Below are 22,586 nucleotides of genomic sequence, written 5' to 3' on the forward strand. Positions count from 1 at the left end.
TTATAAACTGACCTTTACTGCTCTTGGGACCACATTAAGGTTGTAGTTAACGACTGGTTTTTAAAAATGCATTATTATTGCATAAAATCATTAGTATAATTCAAAAAAAGAAAATGAAATAAAGGAAATAAACTACTCATACAGCATTTCTGTATAAACTTCTAGTTCTGCCCACTCTAGTCCACAAATTTTATGTAGTTAGAGCACAGCTATAATTTCAGATTCTTTTTCTACCTAGTTATGTAACAGCACAGGACATGTATACAATATATTCTTGACAATGATTATTTTAATGGTTGTTTAATAATCCCTCTGTTGAATGAACCAATATACCTTAATTTACTTAAGCATGCCTTTTTGATACATTTAGGATGTTGCAAAAATAACACTATTTTAATCAATTCTGCAGTGAATATCTTTGCCACTTTGTCTTAGAAAAAAGTCAAAGGAGCATTACAGGCTGGATATTTTAGTAATCAATTGATTATTTGATTTACTAATCACATTTTTTGTCATCATTCTTAAAAATCACGTAACAATAATACTTACAAACAAATTTTCCCTAATAGTCTTTTTTTCCCAATGTTTTATTATGAGAAATTTCAAACATACAGTAAAATTGAAATAGTCCAGTGAACATGTGTATACCCACTATCAGCTTTGTGTGTATATATTTCTTGAATCAATTGAAAGTAAGATGTAGAAATCATGACATATCACTCTTAAATGCAGCTATGTGTATTTCCTAAAAATAAAGATGTTTGCTTATTGTAATCATGTAATTATTACTCTTAAGAAAATTAATCATCCCTTGATATAATCTAATAGCCAGTGCATTTTCAAAGTTTCCTTAATAAATATGTACTTTTAGAATTGGAAGAGCCTTAAGTGATACCTCTTTAGAGTCCAAGGCTTCCCAATCATAGCAGCTTATTAAATTGTGGCTTTCTAAACTGCATCCTAGTGATTTGATTCAGTAGATCTGAGGTAGAGCTCAGGAATCAGTACCTGAAACCTTAAAACAAAGCAAAATCTTCGTATAACTGGGATGACTATCCATCCCAGTTTGCCTGGGACAGCCCTGGTTTAGTACTGTTTTTCCAGAATAATAATTACCAGCATCTATCATTCTCAGAAGTTTAGACAATAAGTCACATGGTTACTGTACCTGAAATTCATAATTCTTCAAAACAAAATAGAATCCTTAGGTGGTCAAGAGAGTTATTTGCTCAGAGTAATCAGAGCTATATAGTTCTGCTTTTTAGTCAATATAACAATTTTGAAATTATCAACCATGTACATACTGATCACATGTATAAAAATCATTGACATTGAATTTATTTATGTAATTTGCTGCTTTGTAATGTAATTACTTATTCCTCCAATGGAGAAAGAATTGTTCAAGTAAATTATTGACTAGGAGCATTAGGAAAAATGCAGCTAAGTTTTGACTATAATATCCTTGGTCATTTCCAAATTTAATAAACCCAGTCTGGAAATTTGCTAAGAGCAATTTAAAAGGACTTCATGGTGCTTAGCACACTCCTTGAGCACACAAGTGTAATGAATGTTGAATTAATAAACATGTTAATTAATCTTTTTGTGCAGGGAATACCCTTATATCTATAACTACACATCAAATCTTTTTTTTCCTTGAAAGTTAATTTGAATGTCACCTCATTCACATAGCCTATTCTGACTATTTTGTGCAGTTATGAAATTCTTTTTCTTGATATCAGTTTTAATCAATGGTAAATAATAAACACATTGTTATTTTAATGGTTAATTAATGTGATATGGTGCTCTTGTTGAAGTGGATGTTATGTTAAGAAACAAAAAAGCTTTGTTGGGGTACATTAAATTGCACATACTTAAAATGTACAATTTGACGAATTTTGACATATGTGTAAATGTGTGAAACCATCACCACAACTAAGATAATAAACAAATTTATCACTGTTGAGTTTCCACATTGTCTCTTGGTAATCCATCTTTTCCTCCCTTCATTTTTCCCAGGAAATCACTGATCTTTTTTTTGTTTTTGTTTTTGTTTTTGTTACTGTAGATTGGTTTACATTTCCTAGAGTTTGATATAAATAAACCATACAGTAAGTACTCTTTTGCCTGGCTTCTTCTTTTTAAAAAAATTTATTTTATTTTATTATTGTCAAAACCCAGTTTCTCCCCCATTGCTCTCCGGGAAGGGAGGGAGAAAGACAGGGAGAGAAGCATCAGTTGGGTGCCTCTCACACACCCTCAACTGGGGACCCGGCCCTCAACCCAGGCATGTGCCCTGATTGGAAATTGAACCAGCAACCCTTTAATTTTGCAGGCCAATGCTCAATCCACTGAGCCACACTAGCCAGGGCGCCTGGCTTCTTATACTCAGTATAATTATTCTGAGAGTCATTCATGTTAAATTCATCCACTAATCTGGTTATTTCTTTTTATTGCTGAATATTCCATTGTATGGATATACCACTGTTTATCCTGTTGATGAGTATATGATTTTTTTTTTTTTTAGTGTTTGGCTAATACAAATAAAGCTGCTAAGAATGTTTGTCTACAGGTTTTTGTACAGACATATGTTTTATTTCTCTTGTGTAATGTGGTGGGTAGACTCTAAGGTGGTCTCCTCATTACTTGTGCTTTTGAACAATACTATCCCTCTTCAGTGTGGGTGAAATCTGTGACTTGCTTCTTTTTAAAACTTTATTGAGGTATAATTGGCAAATAAATGTGACTTACTTTTAAACAAAAGATACAGCAAAGGTGATGTACATGATGACATTACACAGGATTGTAAACCCATCTTGCTAGGAGAGACTGTCTCCTTTGCTGGCTTTTAAAAAGCAAGTGGCCCTGTTTTGAAGGACCATGTGGCAAAGAGCTGAGGGTGGCGTCTAACCAACAGCTAGCAAGAAACTGTGGCCTTCGTGCTGACAACCTAATAGGAACTGAATTCTGCTGTGTAATCTTGGAAATAAATCCTTCTCCAGCTGAGCCTCAAATAATACTTTGTGACACCCTAGAGCAGAGGAGTCAGTTAAGCTGTGTCCTGATTCTGAACCACAGAAACTTTGAGTCAATCAATGTGTATTGTTTTATACTAAATTTGTGGTAATATTGTTGTACAGCAATAGAAATGGATACAGGTAAATATAGAGTGGCTGGATCATATGTAGGTGTATGTTTAACTTTTTTTGCAACTTTGTGTATCTGTCAGCAGTGTATCAGAGCTCTAGTTGCACTGCATCCTTGCCAACATGTGTGTCAGTTGTTTTAACGTTAGTCCTCTAGCAGGAGTTTAGTGTTATATCATCATGGGTTTAATTTTCATTTCTGTAATGACTGATGTTGAACATCTTTTCATGTGCTTGTCATCCATGCATCTTCTTTGGTGAAGTACCTCTTCAATTCTTTCGCTTGTTTTTATGTTGGGTTATTTGTTCTATTACCATTAAGTTGTAAGAGTCTCCTGATGCTTTTGTGTGTGTGTGTGTGTGTGTGTTTGTGTGTTGTATTTAAGGACTATTTGCCCTATCCAATAAAATGTTCTCGTATGCTTTCTTCTAGAAGTTTTATTTAGTTTTAACTCTTACATTTAGGTCTATGGCCCATTTCAAGTTTAACTTTTGTATATAGTGTGAGGTGAATGTAGAGGTTTATATTTTTCTGCATATGGAAATCAAATTGTTGCAGTGTTGTTAAAAATATTATACTTTTCCTATTGAACTGTCTTGGTACCTTTGTCAAAAATAATTGGCCGTTTAATTCTCAACATAATCCAATATTTTCGAAGTGTATTTTTGATAATTTTATGTAACCTGTATTATGATTACTTTATTTTTATTTTGAAAAAGATTTTATTTATTTATTTTTAGAGAGAGGTGAAGGGAGGGAGAAAGAGAGGGTGCGAAACACCATTGTGTGGTTGCCTCTCCCAGGCCTGCAACTGGGGACCCTGCCCACAACTTGCCTGGGAATTGAACTGGTGACCCTTCCGTTCACAGGCTGGCACTCAATCCACTGAGCCACACCAGCCAGGGCTGTATTATGATTACTTTAAAATTGACAAAGGAAGAATACTTTCTACTTCATAAGGACTGTTGGGAAGATTCAAAGAGATAGTAAATGTAAAGTGCTTACTTAGCAAGAGGCCTGTCATAAGCAAGGTAGTATAAAAAAGTAATGTGAATTTTGTTTTTTGGTTTCTAGTTGGGGTTCTTTACTAGCTGGAGAACACGTTATTTTAAAAGCAATGTTTTATAAAAATCATAATTACAAATTTTGGGCATAAAAGTTACTAATTATTTTAATTTTTGTTAAAGCATACTTCACTGGGGTCTCATCAAAGGTCGCACACATTCAGAAGTAGGCTGGGCCAGGAGTCTAGAGACCTGGGTTTTAATTCCATCCCCACTATAGCCTTACTCTTTCACTTTGGGTCAATTTTTCCAAAAAGAGAGTTTTACTTTTTATTCTATATGGTGTTTTCCAGTCTTTATCAGTTTTATTGAGACTGCAATAGAAATGTATCCAAGCTCTAAACTAATTCTTTGGCATCAGATTTCATTTAGCAGAGTTAATATTTAGTCATCTAATATAATTCAATAGGAAATATTATTTTATGAAACAGTTTCAATAGTCATGCATTCATTTAGAAGTACTGTATGAAATGAGTTTGTTTTAAGGACTACTTAAAAAAAACAATATGCAAAGCTTCAAAATGTAATTATTTTTCAGTGCCCATAAAAGAATATATTAGAAATATATCTGATTTAAAAATGATCTTTCTTTTTTTGTATTTACTGCTATTCTTAAAACTTTTACTTTTTTTTCTCACATAGGTTCTCTCTCCTTTCAAACCTATTTACAGAAGGGACAATAATGCCTCCTCCTTACTCAAGAGTAAACCACAATAAGCATCATACTAGTATTTATTGGGGTTCAAAAAAAAGATGTAATCACTTCATTTGCTGGTGATAAGGAGGGAGTGAAATAATAGAAAGTAGTCCTGAGAACAGAATAACTTAATTCCTATGATGTTCCATTTACAGTAACAATGCAAGCAGGTGCCAAGGGGCTGCAACCCGTTAGCTACACTTTGATATTGTCAATTCACACTTTAGCGTTCATCTCCAAACTTTCCCTTCCCCAATGTTCACATAACAGAAGTTCTGGAGTGGCAATATACTGAATCTGTCTGACTTATGCCACTACCCCTAGTGTGTTGGTCATGGTAGCCCAAACTTCCTCAACTTGGAAACTTTGGGATAGGTGTGTTACTAACTAACTGGGTTAAATCTCAGCATTCTGGGATACAAAGTGCACTAGGAAGTTAATAGAGCTGAAGTTGAATTCAAGTTTTGCTACCCATTAGCAGTGTGTCTTTAGGCAAGTTGCTTCACCTTTCAGTCGTTCATTCAGTTCGTCTTACCTGTTGATTAAAAGAAAAAAAAGCAATCTGTCAGGTTCTGGGTGCTAGGGATACATATTTCCTACCCTGAAGTTGCTAATTTTATAATGGTAGTGATAACAGACAAAACAAACAAACAAACAAACAAACAAACAAAAAAACCCCAAAACAAAAAAAACCTAGAGAAAATAAATATGCAGAACTTATGAAAACTGAAGGCAAGAACACAGTATTATGGTAGGGTGATGGGGTGGGGATGGCACGTTTCTTGATAAAGGGCATCTGAGATTTCTCTAGGAAACTGAAAAATGAAGGGGTTGAACTGGGTGCTAACGGCTCTTGCAGTCTGAAAGACATGCATGTTCTTCTTTTCGCTATTAACTGTGCTCTAGGAAGGCCCACCAATGCACCTATTCTGGAATAAATGCAAATATGTTAAATCAAGTGCTGCATCAATTTTATATTGCGTGATTTTTAAATAACCCACGCGAGCTTCAATAACTAAACATGTTACTGTTATTTGGGGGAGTAGTTGCTGGTCACTAAAGAACAAAAGTCCTAACTTAAAAAAAAAAAAAAGAAAAAAAAAAAAAAAAAGAAATGAAAAAAGCGCCACCTGAGGGGCCAGGTTATAGCTCTGTACTCAAACTAATCCCCAGGGTGCAGAAAAAAACTTCCTAAGGCAGCTGCACACGAGCTTGACGCCGGGGTTCCAGTGAGTCCCGGGTTCCCTCTCGGCTCGGAGCAGCACCCTCCTTGGCTGTACCTGACAGCTTCGGGGCGGGGGGGTGGGGTGCGGGGCGGAGAGCGGGGGTTCGGAGCCCCAGAGCCCAGGGAGGAGGAGCCAAAGGAGGCGCGGACTAGAAGCAGCCAACTCAGCGAAGGGGCAGGATTTCCGCAGGGTGGGGGCCAGTGTCGCCCGGAAGAAAGGGCTCCGGCTGCCGTTTTCTCGTGATTATTTCGGGATCCTTGCTTCGCCAGTTGAAACTGCGGAAGAAAGATCCTCTGGCGAAATATGGCTACGGAGGGCCCTCCCACGTGCCGAGTCCAGGTGGCAGAACATCCCAGGTGGGGGAGAGGAGATGCCGCGGTCTGGGACCGCCTAGGTTGGCGAGGTGCAGATGGTGTCCCGGGCTTTCGGCTCCTCACTGGGGCGCTGCTTTTTACCTCCGGGAGAGAGCAGAATCCTTGCGATTTTTTTCTAAGGCCGAGCGGCTGGGCTTGCAAGAAACACCACGCCGCACTTCCCACCTTGACTCCTAGCCGGCATGTGTGTTTTGGTTCATCCCTTCAGACCGTTCTTTTTCCTTTCTTGGCTGAAGGTGGTACACTCTTCTGCATGGCTTTAGCAGAAATACCCAAATTAACTTTGAACACCTTTTCACTTTGTCTTGCCTGGCAGCCGATAGTGCCTTTTTGAGGCCCCCTTTCTAAAATAGTCATCGAAAACAGAAACGGGGGGAAAAAAAAAGGAAAAAAGAAAGAAAGAAAATGCCCCTCATTCCAAACAACGCGTCCCCTCACCCCCCTGAAAAAACCCGTTGGTTGTCTGCATCCTTTAAACAAATCCTGTAATCTATGAATTGTCATCTGCTGCCAGTACCTAACTACAGAAAAACTAATAGTTTAGTGATACCTAGTGGACAATCTTTTTATCTGAGGGCATCTTGCAAATAACTGTAGAAATGCTTCATTCTGACATAGAACGGAAATCTCATAGAACTGAAATCTCTAACCTGCTACAATGTTAGCCCTACAGATTTTCTAAGGTTGGCTTCACTTCCTCTCGGCTGTTTCTATTTTTACTTTCCCCCGCCTGTGAACTTTTCTCTCTAGTATTAAGTCCTCAAGCTCTCCCTGCTTCCTGGTATATGATTGCCATGTGACTGCTGACAAGATAACTTACTAAAACTTAAAAATGCTTTTTCACCCTTAAGCCAGCACTCAGTGGGTCTTTAGTTACCGGAAAGAAACGATTTTTGATTATGGAGACTAACACTGCTTTAGACTATTTGCCAATGTCTTTGGATGTCACTTATATTCTCCCGAGGTCCTTGCACAGTACTGTTGCCCCTTAAACATTTGAATGAATTAGGGCACTGTTAAAGACGTGCTTCCAATAAGTTTAATGAAAAAGTGGTTACATGAAAATAACCTGGCACCATGTAGTTTAGTCTTTTATATAAAACATAACTGTATAAATTTATTCTGTCTTTCCGTTTTATATGAAATTAATAATAATGCTCAGTATTTCTCTAGTTACCCTGTGGGGGAGGGTGGTGGTCTTAACATACTAGGAGTGAAGAATTGTTTACAAAAGGTTCTTAGAGACTTTTTGCCTTTTTTGATGTTTACAGTGTTCATTCATGCAACAAATACTTATGGTTCTGTGCTAGCCACAGAAGAAGAAGTCATTATAGCAGTCAGATAAGTTTGTGCTCTGCCATTTTCTTGTGCATGCAATGTGATCATTAGCTTCAAGCAATGTTTCAGCCACTAATTTATTTTAGTAGGGGTGACAAGTTAAATTTAGATAGTATATCTCTAAATCCACCTAGCTGGCCATATGTTACAATATACTGGAACGGAAAAAAAATGCATGTGAGTTCCAAGATCAGCCCGTCTTCTTGCAGAACTTCTTTCTTCAAGATGCCTCTTCAACTTCACAGCACACATAATCCTCTGAATAAAGGAATTTAGTCAACCAAATTATACATTTTAGTAAGCTTAATTTCTGTTCTTTTTATATAAAAATCAAATAGGAATAGAAGCTCTAATATTTTTTTCTGCATCCCAATCTTACATGATCCCTATATTGTAAGACAGCTTCAACTTCCATGATTGTAGCTTCCTTAGCAATGTCTCTTCTCTTTGCGATTCAGTTTTAAATTGCTGGGTTATTATTATTATTTTTAAAAATTAATTAATTTTTTAGAGAGAGGAGAAGAGAGGGAGACAGAGGTAGACAAATATTGTTGTGTGAGAGATACATTGATTGGTTGCCACTGGTACGCCCCCAGCTGGGTACCTGGCCTGCAACCCAGGCATGTACCCTGACTGGGAATCGAACCTGTGACCTTTTGGTTCGCAGGCCGCTGCTCAGTCCACTGAGCCACACCAGCCAGGACTGGATTATTATTTTTTAACAGCTTTATTGATATATAATTCACATACCAAACACTTCACCTGTTTAAAGTTTACCATGAAATGGTTTTTAGTATATTCAGAGGATTGTGCAACTATCATCATAATAAAACTTAGAACCTTTTCATCACTCCCAAAAGAATCCTGCATCCCCCAATCCTCAGCAATCGCTAATGTACTTTCTGTCTCCATATATTTGCTTATTCTGGAAGTTTCAAATAAATGGAATTATATAATATGTAGTACTTGTGACTGGCTTCTTTCACTTATTATATTTTCCAGGTTCATCCATGTTGTAACATGTTACCAGTGTGTCATTCCTTTTTATGGTTGGATAATGTTCCATTGTATGGATATAGCACATTTTGTTTATCCATTCATCAGTTGGTGGATTGTTTCCCACCTTTTGTCTCTATGAATAAGGGTGCTGTACGATCACATTTTCAATAGCAAAGGTTTGGATTATTTAAAACTATATCCAGTAAAGCCTGGACACCTCACAGTCCCTTTCTTCACTGTGGTCTGCTTCCTATCCTGTGCTGCTAATTCTTCTCTTCTTAGAAGTTATCAGTTTGGTTTGTATCCTTGTAATATCATTTTATCTTGATGGTATCCTTATAATATCATTGGTACCATTTTTTAATAAAAATATTATTGTGTTCATGTAAGTAGAATCATATTTGTTTTTCTGTGACTTTTTTTCACTTAATATTTCTCAGAGATTCTGCCATATCAATCCATACAGATTTATTTTGCTGTTTTAAGGGTCAGGAGTGTTTCATAATATGAATACCACTATTTATTTAACTATTCAACTATTACAGTGTATGTCTAAGTTTTTTATTTTTCACTCTTAAAATGCTACAGTCAGCAGAAATACATCTTTGAATATTTTCGTGAATGTTTATTTAAACTCATTCATGGAAATAGAATCAGGGCCAAAGCTAACAAACATTTAAAATTTTGATAGTTTGTGCCAAATGGCCTTGCAAAAAGAAGATGATATTTGATGGTCTATTTTTTAGTAGTTTTCAGGAGCTCTTTAAATATATATGTATTTTTGTATGAATGTATGGATTTTTGGATATAAACTATTTGTTGTTTTATATATGTATTATATAATATTGTTTCCAGTCTAGCACTTTAACTTCATGATATCTTTTGTTGTCTTTTATATTTTATACAATATAGTACTGTGTTGAATGATAACACCCTTGTCTTGATTCTGCTTTTAATGGGAACATTTTTAACATTTTTGTCACAGTTGTGATGTTTGCTGTTTCTGGTAAATAATCTTTGTTAAAGTAAGCACTTTTTCTTCTTTTCCAGCATGTCAAGAGTTTTTCTTTTTTTTTTTAATTTAAAATTTTACTTAAAAAATCAGAATGGCTATTGAATTTTATAATTTTTTTTGCATATTTTGAGAGGTTCATGGAGTTGTAGAGTTTTCCCCTTTTAGTCTGTTGGAATAATGCATTTATCCAACAGATTTCCTAATACTATCTTATATTCTTGGAATAAACTCCTTGGTTACATATATTATAAAATGATGTATGTTGGACTAAATTTACCAATATTTTATTTAGAGTTTTTAAAACTATTTTCACAAGTGAGAGTAGCCTATAGTTTGCTTTGGGGGCCCTTAAGTTTAGCATCTGGGTAATACTGGCTCCCTGAAATGAGATGTGAATACTTTGTATGGCTTCTATTGTGAGAACATTTAAAAAACAAAGGGTCAGTTTTAGTTAAGGTTCTGATGGAACTAACATCATTTCTGCGCCTTATTTAGGGAATTATTTCTGCCCACATTTTCTGTTTCTTTTTTCTGTTCTTCTATTTCTCTTCTGTCAATTTTTAGAAATTTGCATTTTCCTAGAAAAACCACCCCTTTGTATAGATTAGACTTTAAAAAAAATCTCTTGAATCTATAGTTGTCTCTTAATATTGATTTTATCTGATGAGGCTCAGGTAAGTTTTTTTCCATATAATTTTTTTGACCAAGTCTGCTGTTTTTCCTCTATTTCATTGAATTCCCCTTTTATCTTTTAATTAATTTCTTCTAATTTCTTTATTACTTTTTTGCTAGCTTCTCATCATATATGCATATTTATTTTTATTTTTCCTCATTTTAATTTTCTAAATAATTGTAATTTTGGCTTTAATTTCTGCTTTTCCTCATCTTTGTCTTCTTGCTCACTGATTTGTTCTTCAACTTTTTATTCTAACTATTCAGCCTATCTACTATTTTTATTTTCACCATTTGATTTTATTTTCCAAGGCCTCTTAATCAAATTATTGTTTCACTTTTACATTTAAGTTTCTGATCTGAGACGGATTGTGATGGAAGGAGCAAAATAAGGATTAAATTTCCCTTTCCTCCCCCAGTGGCAATTATCCATACTTTGAAATGCTATTTTTAACATGTTATATTCTCAAATATAACTTATAATGATAACTAATAATTATTGCATGCTTATAAAATCCTTATAACAGACCTTTGCAGGAGCTTCTATTATTACCCTCAATTTGTAGTTGAGGAAAGTGAGGGATAGAATGACTCATTAAAATTATAACTTTAAGTGAGGAAAAACTTTTCTTCTACCCTCTTAGGTTTAGGGGCTGGTGCCTGTGAATTAAACTGACAAAAGACAGATTAACAGGAGAAAAGGTTTATTTCATATGCACATCGAGCATTCACAGAAAAAAAGTGAAAATCCAAAGAAATGGTTAGGGCTGGGAGATTATATACCATTTTAACAAAGGAAGACAAATTGTGAATAGTGACTAGACAAAGGGAAGTGGTTTTAGCTTCTAGGGATGGTAAACTGGTGGAAGGTGACTATGGGGGTGGGTGGGAAACTAATGAAGATGATAAGGGTTATTTTAGTAAGGTTCGTTATGCAGACTCAAATCAGTGAAGTGTCCAGTGATGAGTCTTTATCTCTTGGTATGGGAGAGGGAATGAGACAACTTTGAAAAGGGAAATTTATGCCTTGACAGGTGTGGCTCAGTTGGTTGGGCATCATCCCACAGCGCAAGGGTTCGCCCAGTTGGATTCCGAGTCAGGGCACATGACCGTGTTGTGGGTTCGGTCCCTGGTCGGGCATGGTACAAAAGGTCACGCATCGATGTTCCTCTCTCACATTGTTTCTCTCCTGCAATGCTTCATCTCCCCCCCCCACCCCCCGCACCTAATTGGTCGCGGATTCCTATGGATTAGACTTTCTCATATCAATTTAATTTTCACCTTCCTTTTTCTCCCTCCCTTGCCCTTCTCTAAATAAAATCTTTTTAAAACAAGGGAAATATATACCTTGCTTTCAGGTTGATGGAGGATAGAGAGCTCCTGTGTTTGCTATTTCTGAATGGCCTCCACCTCAAAATAATTTTCATGCCAAATGACATATTCCTGATTCCTTTCACCATCAAAATACATATTAACAACCAAGTATTCTTAAATTAGTATTAAAAATTTATATTTTCTGTAATACTGTGACTGGGTATCTGATGTTGAAGAGAAAACAGAAGCACAGTGTAGGAGACTTATCTAAGGTCATAGTGGCAAACGAACAATTCATGTCTCCTAAAATTTTAATTCATTCATCTTTGCACTTAACCATTTGGTCACCTGAGCGTCCTTGGAAAATCAGCCCTTATATTGAAATCTATTTCATTCGCTACAGTCATAATTTTGTTTCTTAAGTTCTGTTACTAAAACTGCTGTTAAAAAAAATCTTAAGCCCTGGTTGGTGTGGCTCAGTGGATTGAGCACTGGCCTGCAAACCAAAGGGTCGCCGGTTTGATTCCCAGTCAGGGCACATGCCTGGGTTGTGGGTCAGGCCCCCAGTTGGGGGTGTGCAAGGGGCAACCACTCATTGATGTTTCTCTCCCTCTCTTTCTCCCTCCCTTCCCCACATTTCTGAAATAAATAAATAAATAAAATCTTTTAAAAAAATAAAGAAAAAAAACTTATAAAAAGATCTTAAGTCAAAAGAGCGTCCAGACCACCAGATTCAGCAATTTGTGTAGTGATAATTTGACCATTTCTGCCTTGTGTAACAATGTGATTTTTATAGGAGCTTTTATTTTCATATTGAATATACTCATTGTACTATTTTTGGAGGCATACTTTAAGTGACTACATTTTAAGTGATAGAGTGTTGCCGGTGACTAGTCCAATGTGGTAAAAATACAGCTACTACCCCAATTATAGGAAGAGTGCTTCATTATTAGGGGATTAGGTATGACGTTTAGAAAAACATGTACATGTCAGTTCTTTCTATTCTTAGAGAAAAGTACTTGATTGCTTTTATAACCTCTGTGCGTTTGAATTTCAAAGGCAGAAATGTTGTATGGTAAACTTCTTGATGATGGAGTAGTTATAGTAAGGCATGAACTGGCTGCCTTCCTGAGGTAGTTTGAGAAAATAATAACTCAAAATCATTTCATTAAAACACATTTTAGGAGACTTATTCTAACACTGTCATTAATACTTCATCTTGTTTGTGTTCGCAGTGCTTATAAAAGCAAATTAGTAAGGATTCAAGTTCAGCAGAACTTGAATTTTGTCCGTATGTGGTTTTCACAAGCAGAAATAACAGTCTCTATTGAGGCTAGTGGAATTATATAAGCAGAAAACTTCTCCTGCAATACTACATCTCCCTTTTCCCCACGCCTGATTGGTCGCTGATTTCTATGGATTAGACTTTCTTATATCAATTTTTCACCCTTGTCTATCTCTACCTCTAATATACTGTCAGCATTCCTCTCTGGGTTTACTACAATTGCCTCCTATTGGGTTTCTTTGTTTCTGCCTTGCCTTCCTATGACCCATCTTCTCTACACTTGCCAGTGAGCTTTGTCAAGTGTAAAATTGATACACTTCATCCTTAAACATCTCTTCACATCCATTGGTTATGTGTTAAAAGCTAGGTTCCTCAGCTTGTCATAGGAGGCCCTTTAAGAGCTGCTCGGTTAACACCACCCTCTCCTACTTTTCTCTTTTGATGTATTTAAAGGCCTAATTATAATTTTCTGAATGCAGTATGCTGGGCCTTTTAATTCCATTTTCCCAGAATGCTTCACAACATCTCACTTGTCTTACATCCTTTACAATTTGTTCTAACTGTTGCCTCTTTGGAAAGCCTTCTCTAACTTCTGATTTTGGTTTTTTCTTCATCCACATTCTCCCACAGCAAGGACTAAATAGCTTTTTTTCTACTCCCAAAGGACTATTTGTCTGGCTTATCACTTTATTGTCATGCTATATTGTGCTTTTTAGTTTACTTTTATATTCCTAGAGGCCAACATCTATTATTAATCTCCTTTTTAAGTACTTAGCAAAGCATCAGTAAATGCTTTTTAAGAAGTTTTTATTTGAAATAATTTAAGAATTACGGAAAAGTCAAGTATAGTAAAAAAAATTACGGTGTACTCTTCTCCCAGATTCCCCAGCTGCTAACATTACTCTATATTTGTTTTATTGTTCTCTCTTTCTTTTTCTGTTATATTTTTCTAAACAATTTGAGATTAAGTTGAAGACATGAGGCCTCTTTAGGGTGTGTTTCATAGAAACAAAGAACATTTTCTAACGTAACCAGAATAGAATGATCAAAATTAGGAAATTAGTATCAATACAACATTATCTAATTGAGACCTCAGGTACTACCAATTATCCCACTAATGTCCTTTATAGCAAATAATAATTTTTTCTTTTTTTGTGAATTCAGTAGAGGACACATGTTGCATTTAGTTTTTTTAATCTTTTATTTTGAGGGGAATGCAATTCCTCAGTTTTTCTCTGTATTTCATGACCAGTTATTTTATAGAATATCCCTCAATTTGAGTTGCAAGAAAAAGTTGTGGAAAACTTTGGAATGGACCAAAAAATTATTGGGTGTCTCTAAGGTGAACCAGAATTTCCTGGCATACCTGTCTTTCAAGTTATCTGATTTCTCTGGGGCTCTGAGCTTTTCATTATAGCCAAGCTATTTTATAGCACTGTAGGTCTTAGGAAACTGATAGCAATGCAAATGATTCTTGTCCAGGGAAATTGCAAATTATGTCTTTTGGATTGCAGTTGATTGTTGCTGTTAAGTAGTTTCAGTAGTTTTTGTGTTTACTTGTAACTTCATTTCAGCATTCCTTATTTGACTGTATATGAGTAGTACTTTGGATTCTCCTAACTGGTGATAATATTTTACTGGTTTTGTCATTAGTTAATGAGATAAAAATCTTTAACATATGTTTATTTTATGCCTATATAAGTGTCAAGCCCTGGCTGGTTTAGCTCAGTGGATTGAGCGTCGGCCTGCGAGCTAAGTGTCGCTGGTTCGATCTTCCAGTCAGGGCACATCAGAGAAGGAAAACTCTGACTCCAAAAAACCTCCGCTGCCTTGCGGCATACCTCTTGAGGGGAAAGGCTAAGGGAGTAAACCCCGACAGAAAATCCGGAGCCGGAGTCCCTAAGGCGGTTTGACGTTGTAGTCAACACCGGCAACTCCTGCGGCGCACCTGAAGCCAAGCTGTATTGACTCCGTCTTTCCCTTGGACCCTTCAGCTGCGAAGAGAGGGGGGATCTGCTGCATGGGCAACAGCAGACCCTCCATATCACCCTGCCCAGGCTCTGTAGCTTCAGCGTCATCGCAAGATGTCGATTCAACACGGGAGGCGACAGATACCGTGTCACTCCCGAGTCGGACTGCACAGCCATTCTCGGCGGTGCAGATAGACTCTTAAGAAGCTACACCATCGTCTCTCGAGACGGACGGCTGCCGCCGCCGACGATATAAGTGTCATGATTATGCTTTACAAAATTTCTCCTTTAACAAAGTTTATTAATATTTTGGCATGATTAGAGTCACTTTATTTTTGATAAGAATACTACAAAAAAGTAACTTTGTTTTCTCAGTACATCATGAGGCACATGGTGTCTATTTGCCCCATACCAATGCTATTGACCTGGATCACTTGGTTAAGAGACATCTGTCTGGTTTTTCCACTGTAAAGTTACTATTTTCTCTTCTGTAATTTGTACCTTTTGGTGAAATACTTTAAGAGTATGTTAATATTGTGTATCACATCAAACTTGCATTTACAGGTTTTATCTTCCATTGATGATCCTTGCCTGAATTAGTTATTACTACCATGGTCACCAAATGATGATTTTACCAGGTTTTTTTTTCTTCCATATTTTTTATTTTTTATATTTATTATTTGGTGTTTTAGTGTAAGGAAGTGCTTTTTCTTTTCTTCTATTTATTTATGCTTGTATGGATACATTGATTTCTATTTTATTCTATGGGTTATAACATGTTACCTTTATTACTATATTGGTGATCAGATTGTTTCAGATTTGGGCAGTAGGAACCTCTGTGGCTCCTGTGTGCTGCCATCTTGCGGTCATTGTTTCAGCACTTCCTTACTGTCTGGCACATTAAGATGTGCCTGGTTTGTGTCTGCAGAAGGACATCTAAAGCTATGGAAAGTTTAATAAGAGTTTATTTATCTTTTAAAATCTTCTGCGGGCTTAGCTATATACTCTTGTGTTGCTTAGGGGGTTACAATATTTTTTATTCCTGGCGTTTTTAAGGATGTATATCAGTAAAACATTATGCTTTTTTAGTTTTTAGGGGTAATTAATGATGGTAGGTATATGAAATATGCTTCAGCATGTATATCTTATGGATTTTTCTATTATGTGGTTATTCTGACATATTCTACTCTTGTTTTCAGATTGCTGAAGCTAAAGGAGATGTTTAATTCTAAGTTTGGATCCATTCCCAAGTTTTATGTTCGAGCACCAGGAAGGGTCAACATAATAGGTATTTCAAAACTTCCTTCTCTAATTTTTTCTTGCTTTGGTCAGATCCAAATTTTTGTTCATATATTATTTTCTTGATTTTTCCCAGGAGAACTGAAAAAGAGAAAAGGAATATTTTACATATATTTACTATAGTAAGATATGCATTTGCATAAGGAACCACACTATGCTTTCATCTTTCCCAATCTATGTTAATTTTTATTAATGTTAATTTTGGCCATTCATTTAAAAAATTAAAAAAATTGTTGAAACTAGTTATTAATATTGTTTAGCTCTTCTTCTGGAGTTTTGATGTGTTCTTTCATTTGGGCCATGTTTCTTTGTCTCCTCATTTTGGCAGCCTCCCTGTGTTTGTTTCTATGTATTACGTAGAGCTGCTGCATCTCCTGGGCTTGGTAGAGTGGCCTAATGTAGTAAGTGTCCTATAGGGTCTAGTGGTACAATCTCCCTGTTTAACTGAGGTCGGCCCTCCAGGTACTCTCCCCACCGTGTGGGCTGTGTACACCTTCCTGTTGTAGTTGACCTTTGATTGCTGTTGGCATGTCAATGGGAGGGTTTTGCCACCAGGCTGATTGGCTATAAGAACTGGCTCTGACCACTGTTGAGGATCAGCTGTGCAGGGACCCACCCCATGGAACAGTGGGGCGCTGGCACCTGCCGAGTCTGCCCTTTGAGTGAATTGCTTGTGGAGGTGTGTGGGGGTGCTTCAATGTGGTCTGAAGCTGTCCGCAGAGTGCACTGGCTGTGGGGTCTCCTAGGAGGTGCAGGCCAAGGTCAGCCACCACCTGTGTTCTGCCAAAGGCATCCTGAATGAGCTACAAAGCGATCTGCAGATAGCTGCCACTTGTGCTGGGCTTAGAAGTGCCAGGATAGGCCAAGCTAGAACCAAGGCTAGCTGCTGTTAGTGCCAGGCGTTGGGCCACTTAGAGAGAGATACGGGGCTCACTGAGGCCAGATGCTCCTTGTTTTAGGAAACAAGGAGATTTTAGGAAAGTTGGGAGCGTGAGCCTAGATAGGCCATTCCTATGGAAAAGCCAGTCAAAGCGGATTGTGTGGGTCCACAAGTTGAGGGGGTGAGGTCTCAGAGAATTACCAGGGCTGGGTGGACAGTGGTAGTCAGGTTGAAGAAGACTTAAATATGGTACTCTCCTGCTGGCTCTGTGGGGAAAGGAGTTTGAAAAGGAACAATGGTCTCTTCCTGCACTTCTCTGTGAGAGAAAGCTCCCCCTTCAGCTCTGGCCCTGATGCCAGACACTTTAGTTTCTCCTGGTATGTCCCTAGTGTCTTTCAAGCTGCTGCTCTAGTACTGGAATTCAGAGGAAGTGAGTCCTGGTACTCACTGAGTGGGCCCTTTAAGAGGAACTGCCTGGGACTCCAGAAGCCCTCTGTCTCCCGCAGCCACAATCCCCTCTGGTTTTTACAGCCAGAAGTTGTGGGGACTTCTCTTCCTGGCACTGAAACCCTGGGCTCGGACACCTGGTTGAGGCGGGTACTTGCTCCTCAGGGGTGGTGTCTGCAGCCTAGTTATCCCTCCCAATTTTTATCTACCACATGTTGTTATGGTAGCAGCCTGTTCTGCATCCTCTCCCTCCTACCAGTCTCAGTGTGGCTTATTCTTTATATCCTCATTATAGGACTTTCATTCAGCTAGATTTCAGGTGGTTCTGAATGATGGTTGTTCTGTAGTTATATTTTTGATGTAGTTGTAGAGGAATGTGAGTACCATGTTTACCTATGCCGCCATCTTGACTGGAACCCTATTTTATTATTTTAAAGAACATGTCCATGAAGAAAAAAAAGAATCGTTACCTGTAATAATATGTAAAGTATTTGTTTAAAAATATAATTATGCAGTTGAATTGCCTTCCCTTCACTTTGTGTTTTTCATTTGATGAATGTCGGCCATAGAAGCAGTCAGATATAAAAATCTGGCATGTGGAAATATAAATGAGCTAGCTTAGCCCATCTTTCTTGAATTGTTATTTTGTATTTAAATCTTATGAATAACAACCTTGAATTTACATTGTAATATGAAGACATTATAATATAGTAGGAAGAAAAGTCTTCCTTGTGTTTCAAGGAGGAATTATAATGAAAAGGATTGTTTGCTTCCTATGTATAAAGTAGTACAGATTAAATATTCTTTTTCTAGCTTCTTTTTTAATCCTAGCTATGTGTAGCATATTTAACACAACCTATTAGTGCCAGTGTAATTTGTTAGGCATTTGGTTAGACTGCAAGAAAAATAAAGCAAAATCCTCACCTTTAGTGAGCTCATTCTCTAGGAAGGAATAGAGTGGGACTCAGATAGTGTTAATATAAGGACGAGTGTGCTGAAGACTTCAATCATTCACGTATTAAAAGTTAATACAAAAGAATGATAGGAAAAAGGAGATACTGCTTTTCTTGATGCTTCACATAACTAATCACATAACAAATATTTGAAGATGTTCATTATGAATTAAAAAGTGGATTAAAAAAACCTGTGAAAAGTTTAGAAATTAATAGAAACTATTAGCTAACATACTTATGCTAGCAGAAGTCCCTGGCTCAGATGTCTGGGAGGAAAAGAAAACTGAATCACTTTTTGCCCGTGGTATTTTTATTTTCTGTTAAACCTAGCTTACCGTCAAGTTTTTTCTGTGTTCAACTTGTGTTACTCTGTGATATCTGTTCTCAATGATAAGAAATGCTTTCTTTTTTTTCTAGGGGAACATATAGATTACTGTGGATATTCCGTTCTTCCTATGGCGATAGAACAAGATATGTTAATAGCTGTGGAACCTGTGAAAACAAACACTCTCCAGCTGTCCAATACAAATCCCTTATACCTGTGAGTATTTGGGATTGCTACTGTGTGTGTGTTTGTACCCAAATGAACTCTTTAGGAGATATCAAATTTATAATGTCATTAAGTTCATTGAAAATTTGTATTTGGGTTACAAAAAAACCTAAGGCTACTACTTAATACTTGTTTATTTTGTTCATTTGCTCATTCATTTATGAAATATTTTCCCTGGCTGGTGTGGCTCAGTGGATTGAGCACGGGCCAGGTTCCCAGTGGGTGGCATGCTAGAGGCAACCACACACTGATGTTTCGCTCCCTTTCTTCCTCTCTCCCTTCCCCTCTCTAAAAATAAGTAAATAAAATATTTTTTTTGTTTTTTTTAAGGAACTATTTACTGAAGTTTTGTCATGTGTCCAACATTATTTTAGATACTGGGCAATACAAAGATGGAAATAACTCTGTTTGTGCCCAGGAGGTATTTGTCATCAATCATGATAACTATCTCCAGCAAAGTCAGAGCTGGTGACTTTCTTATGTTACTAGGGCAGCCTCTCATTCTCTTGCCGCAGGATTTTGCCATGTTGTATCACCATTATCTGCTTACTTGTCTGTATCCCCCTGTAGGTTATAAGCTCTGTGACTTCAGGTACTGTTGGCTCTTCTTCAGTGCTGTAGCCTCAGTGCCAAACAGAGAATCTGATATATAATAGATGCAGGTTTGTAGTACATATGCTTGATTAAGTTAAGGATATACTTTTTTGTTGTTGTTTTTAATTCTTAGTGTGGTAAGATTAAAAAATAATTAATGGGCATCAATTTTTTAAATGTCTCCTCAACGTTGAAGACCAGTTTATCACAAATTATTATGGATTATGCTAATGAATTTTTTAATATTGAACTGTCTTTTCATTCATGGGATAAGACCTACTTGCTAATAATGTTTTAGGACGGATTTGACTTGCTAATTACAAAAAAAAAATTTTGGCATATAATTGGCACATTACAGTTTTGGCTTACCGTTCATGGGACAGTTTGCCTGCAGCAATGTTTATTCAGCAATTACTTTATGTGTGCCTTTGATAAGGCATTTTACAAGGTTGTGCAAGATAGAGAAATTTCTTACTCTCATATGGAACTTATTATATAACATCCTTTTATTTTCTATTTATTTTGCATAATTGAGATATATCTTATGTACATTTCGCACCCTTTACATTATATCAAATGCAATTTTGTCATTGTTTGCAAACATTTAAAACTGGGTGCATAGTATCAATAATTTGCCATATTGATTTATTCAAATTCACTTAACAATTCTCATGATAATACATATGTGATTTCAGTTTTATTTTATTTTTTAACAAAAACAGAACCTAAGACAGACTTGAATGAAACTGGAGTATTTGGGAAATGATCCCAGGAGCAGTAGTGAAAGAGCATGAAGAATGAGTCAGGGAAGCGGAGTTGACTTACCAAGTCAGGTAGTCTCTGCTGAAGACAAGGAGCTTTATTCCACCAGGACCCTGGGAAGTATGCAGCATGCCTCCCAGAACTCTTACATGTTGTGTAGCATTCATTGCATGGAAAAACCATGGTTTGTTTATCTGTTCACCATTGGTGGGTATTTAGATCATTTCTGGTTTTTAGCTATTATGAATAATGCAGCTAAGAATATTTGTGTACAAGTCTATGTGTGGGCATGTTTGCCATTTTTATTGGGTAAATACCTAGGAGTGTGCTGTCTGGTTTAGCTTTTCAAAGAATTTGCCTAACTATTTTCCAGAGTGGTTGTAACATTTACATTCCCACCATCAGCGTATGAGAGTTCCAGCAGATCCACATCTTTGCTCACCTGTCTTTTTAAATTTTGCCTACTCTCATAAATGTGGTTTTTTTAATTTCCATGATGATGTTGAACATCTCTTCATATATTTATTTGTCATCTGTATATCTTATTTGTTTAAAGGTTTGCCCATTTTTAAGTAGGTTTTTCATGTCCTATTATTGACCTGTAAAAGTTTCTTATATATCATAAATAGAAGTCCTTTGTTAGATTATGTTTTGCAAAGTATTTCATCTAGTCTGTAGCTTGAATTTTCTTTCTCTTTGCTGTGCCATTTGAAGAAGAATAGTTTTTAATTTTGATGAAGTTTTATTTATTGATTTTTTTTCTTTCAGTTTGTAATTTTTAACTGTATTTAAGAAACCTTTGCCAAACCCAAGATCACTAGATTTTTTCCAGTGTTTTATTCTAGAAATTTTGTGGTTTTAGTTCTTACATTTAGGTCAGTGATTCATTTTGAGTTAATTTTTGTAAGTGGCATTGAGATAAAGGCTGAGGTTTATGTGTTTGTGTATGGCTATTCAATTATTTCCCACCATTTATTGGGAAGATTATTTTTTCCTACTGAGTTATCTTGACACCTTTGTTGAAAAAGCAATTGATAATATTAGTATGGATCTATTTCTGGACTCTATTCTGTTTCACTGATGTACTTGTCTGTATTTATGTCAATAATCATACTATCTCAAAATTGTAGCATTATGAGAATCACTGAACTCAGGTTGTGTAAATCCTCCAATATTGATTGTCTTTTAAAAATTTGTTTGGACTATTCTAGATCTTTTGCACTTTTTTATTAGTTTTGGAATCAGCTATTAAATTTCTATGAAAAAGCATGATGGGATTTTTATTGTGGATGCACTGAATATATAGATCAATTTGGGAAGAACTGACATCTTAACAGTATTTAATATTCCAGGTCATAGACACAATATATCTCTCCATTTATTTAGATCTTCAAATTCCCTCAGAAGTATTTTGTATTTTGAAGGTATATGTTTGAACATATTTTGTTAATTTTTTCTCTTTATTTTTTGATAATATTGTTCTCATAAATAGTCTACCATAGTGCCCGACACAGATAGACACTGGACAAATGTTTGTTGGCAGAACAAGTGAACGAATGAATAAAATGTGTAAGTGGAATGTGAGCCATGTCTGCTCGTTTTGAGGACTTTTTTCTTAGCATTCTACAATATGGGTGTAAGAATGGAGAAAGCCGATGGGTGAGGTAGTGCCGGAACAAAGGTTGGTGGAAAAATGAGTGCCTGTTTTTGAACCTTAGGAAAAGGCTAGGCAGAGAGAGGTAAAGACAGGGATGGAAGGTGATATTCTAAGCAAGTAGCATCCAAAAGTGTAGCCATACTTCGGACAAAATAGACTTCAAGCAAAAAGAGGTAACAAGAAACAAAGATGGATGTTATGTAATGACAAAGGGGACATCAAGAAGACATAACGTTTATTAATATATATATGCACTCAACTCAGGAGCACCAAACTATACAAAGAAACTCTTAACAGACTTAAAGAGAGAAATTGATCGTCGGCAGCCGTCCGTCTCGAGAGACGA

General features: G+C 36.5%; 1 protein-coding gene across 3 annotated transcripts in view; it reads left to right on the plus strand.

The window, feature by feature from the left end:
- GALK2 (galactokinase 2) overlaps positions 1 to 22,586 on the plus strand; it is a 114,661-nt gene that overhangs the window by 265 nt on the left and 91,810 nt on the right. For 2 of the 3 annotated variants that reach the window (XM_090270578.1, XM_090270580.1), the window contains exons 1-3: positions 6,374 to 6,487; positions 16,298 to 16,386; positions 19,095 to 19,218. In XM_090270578.1, the coding sequence (XP_090126704.1) occupies positions 6,435 to 6,487; positions 16,298 to 16,386; positions 19,095 to 19,218 (266 nt within the window). In that variant the 5' untranslated portion in view covers positions 6,374 to 6,434. Of the gene's footprint in view, positions 1 to 6,373; positions 6,488 to 16,297; positions 16,387 to 19,094; positions 19,219 to 22,586 lie in introns of those variants that run through there. The other variant, XM_090270579.1, reaches the window with a different exon arrangement.

The sequence above is a fragment of the Furipterus horrens genome, unplaced genomic scaffold (assembly GCF_987537825.1).
Source record: "Furipterus horrens unplaced genomic scaffold, mFurHor1.1.pri manual_scaffold_3, whole genome shotgun sequence".
Classification (NCBI taxonomy): domain Eukaryota; kingdom Metazoa; phylum Chordata; class Mammalia; order Chiroptera; family Furipteridae; genus Furipterus; species Furipterus horrens.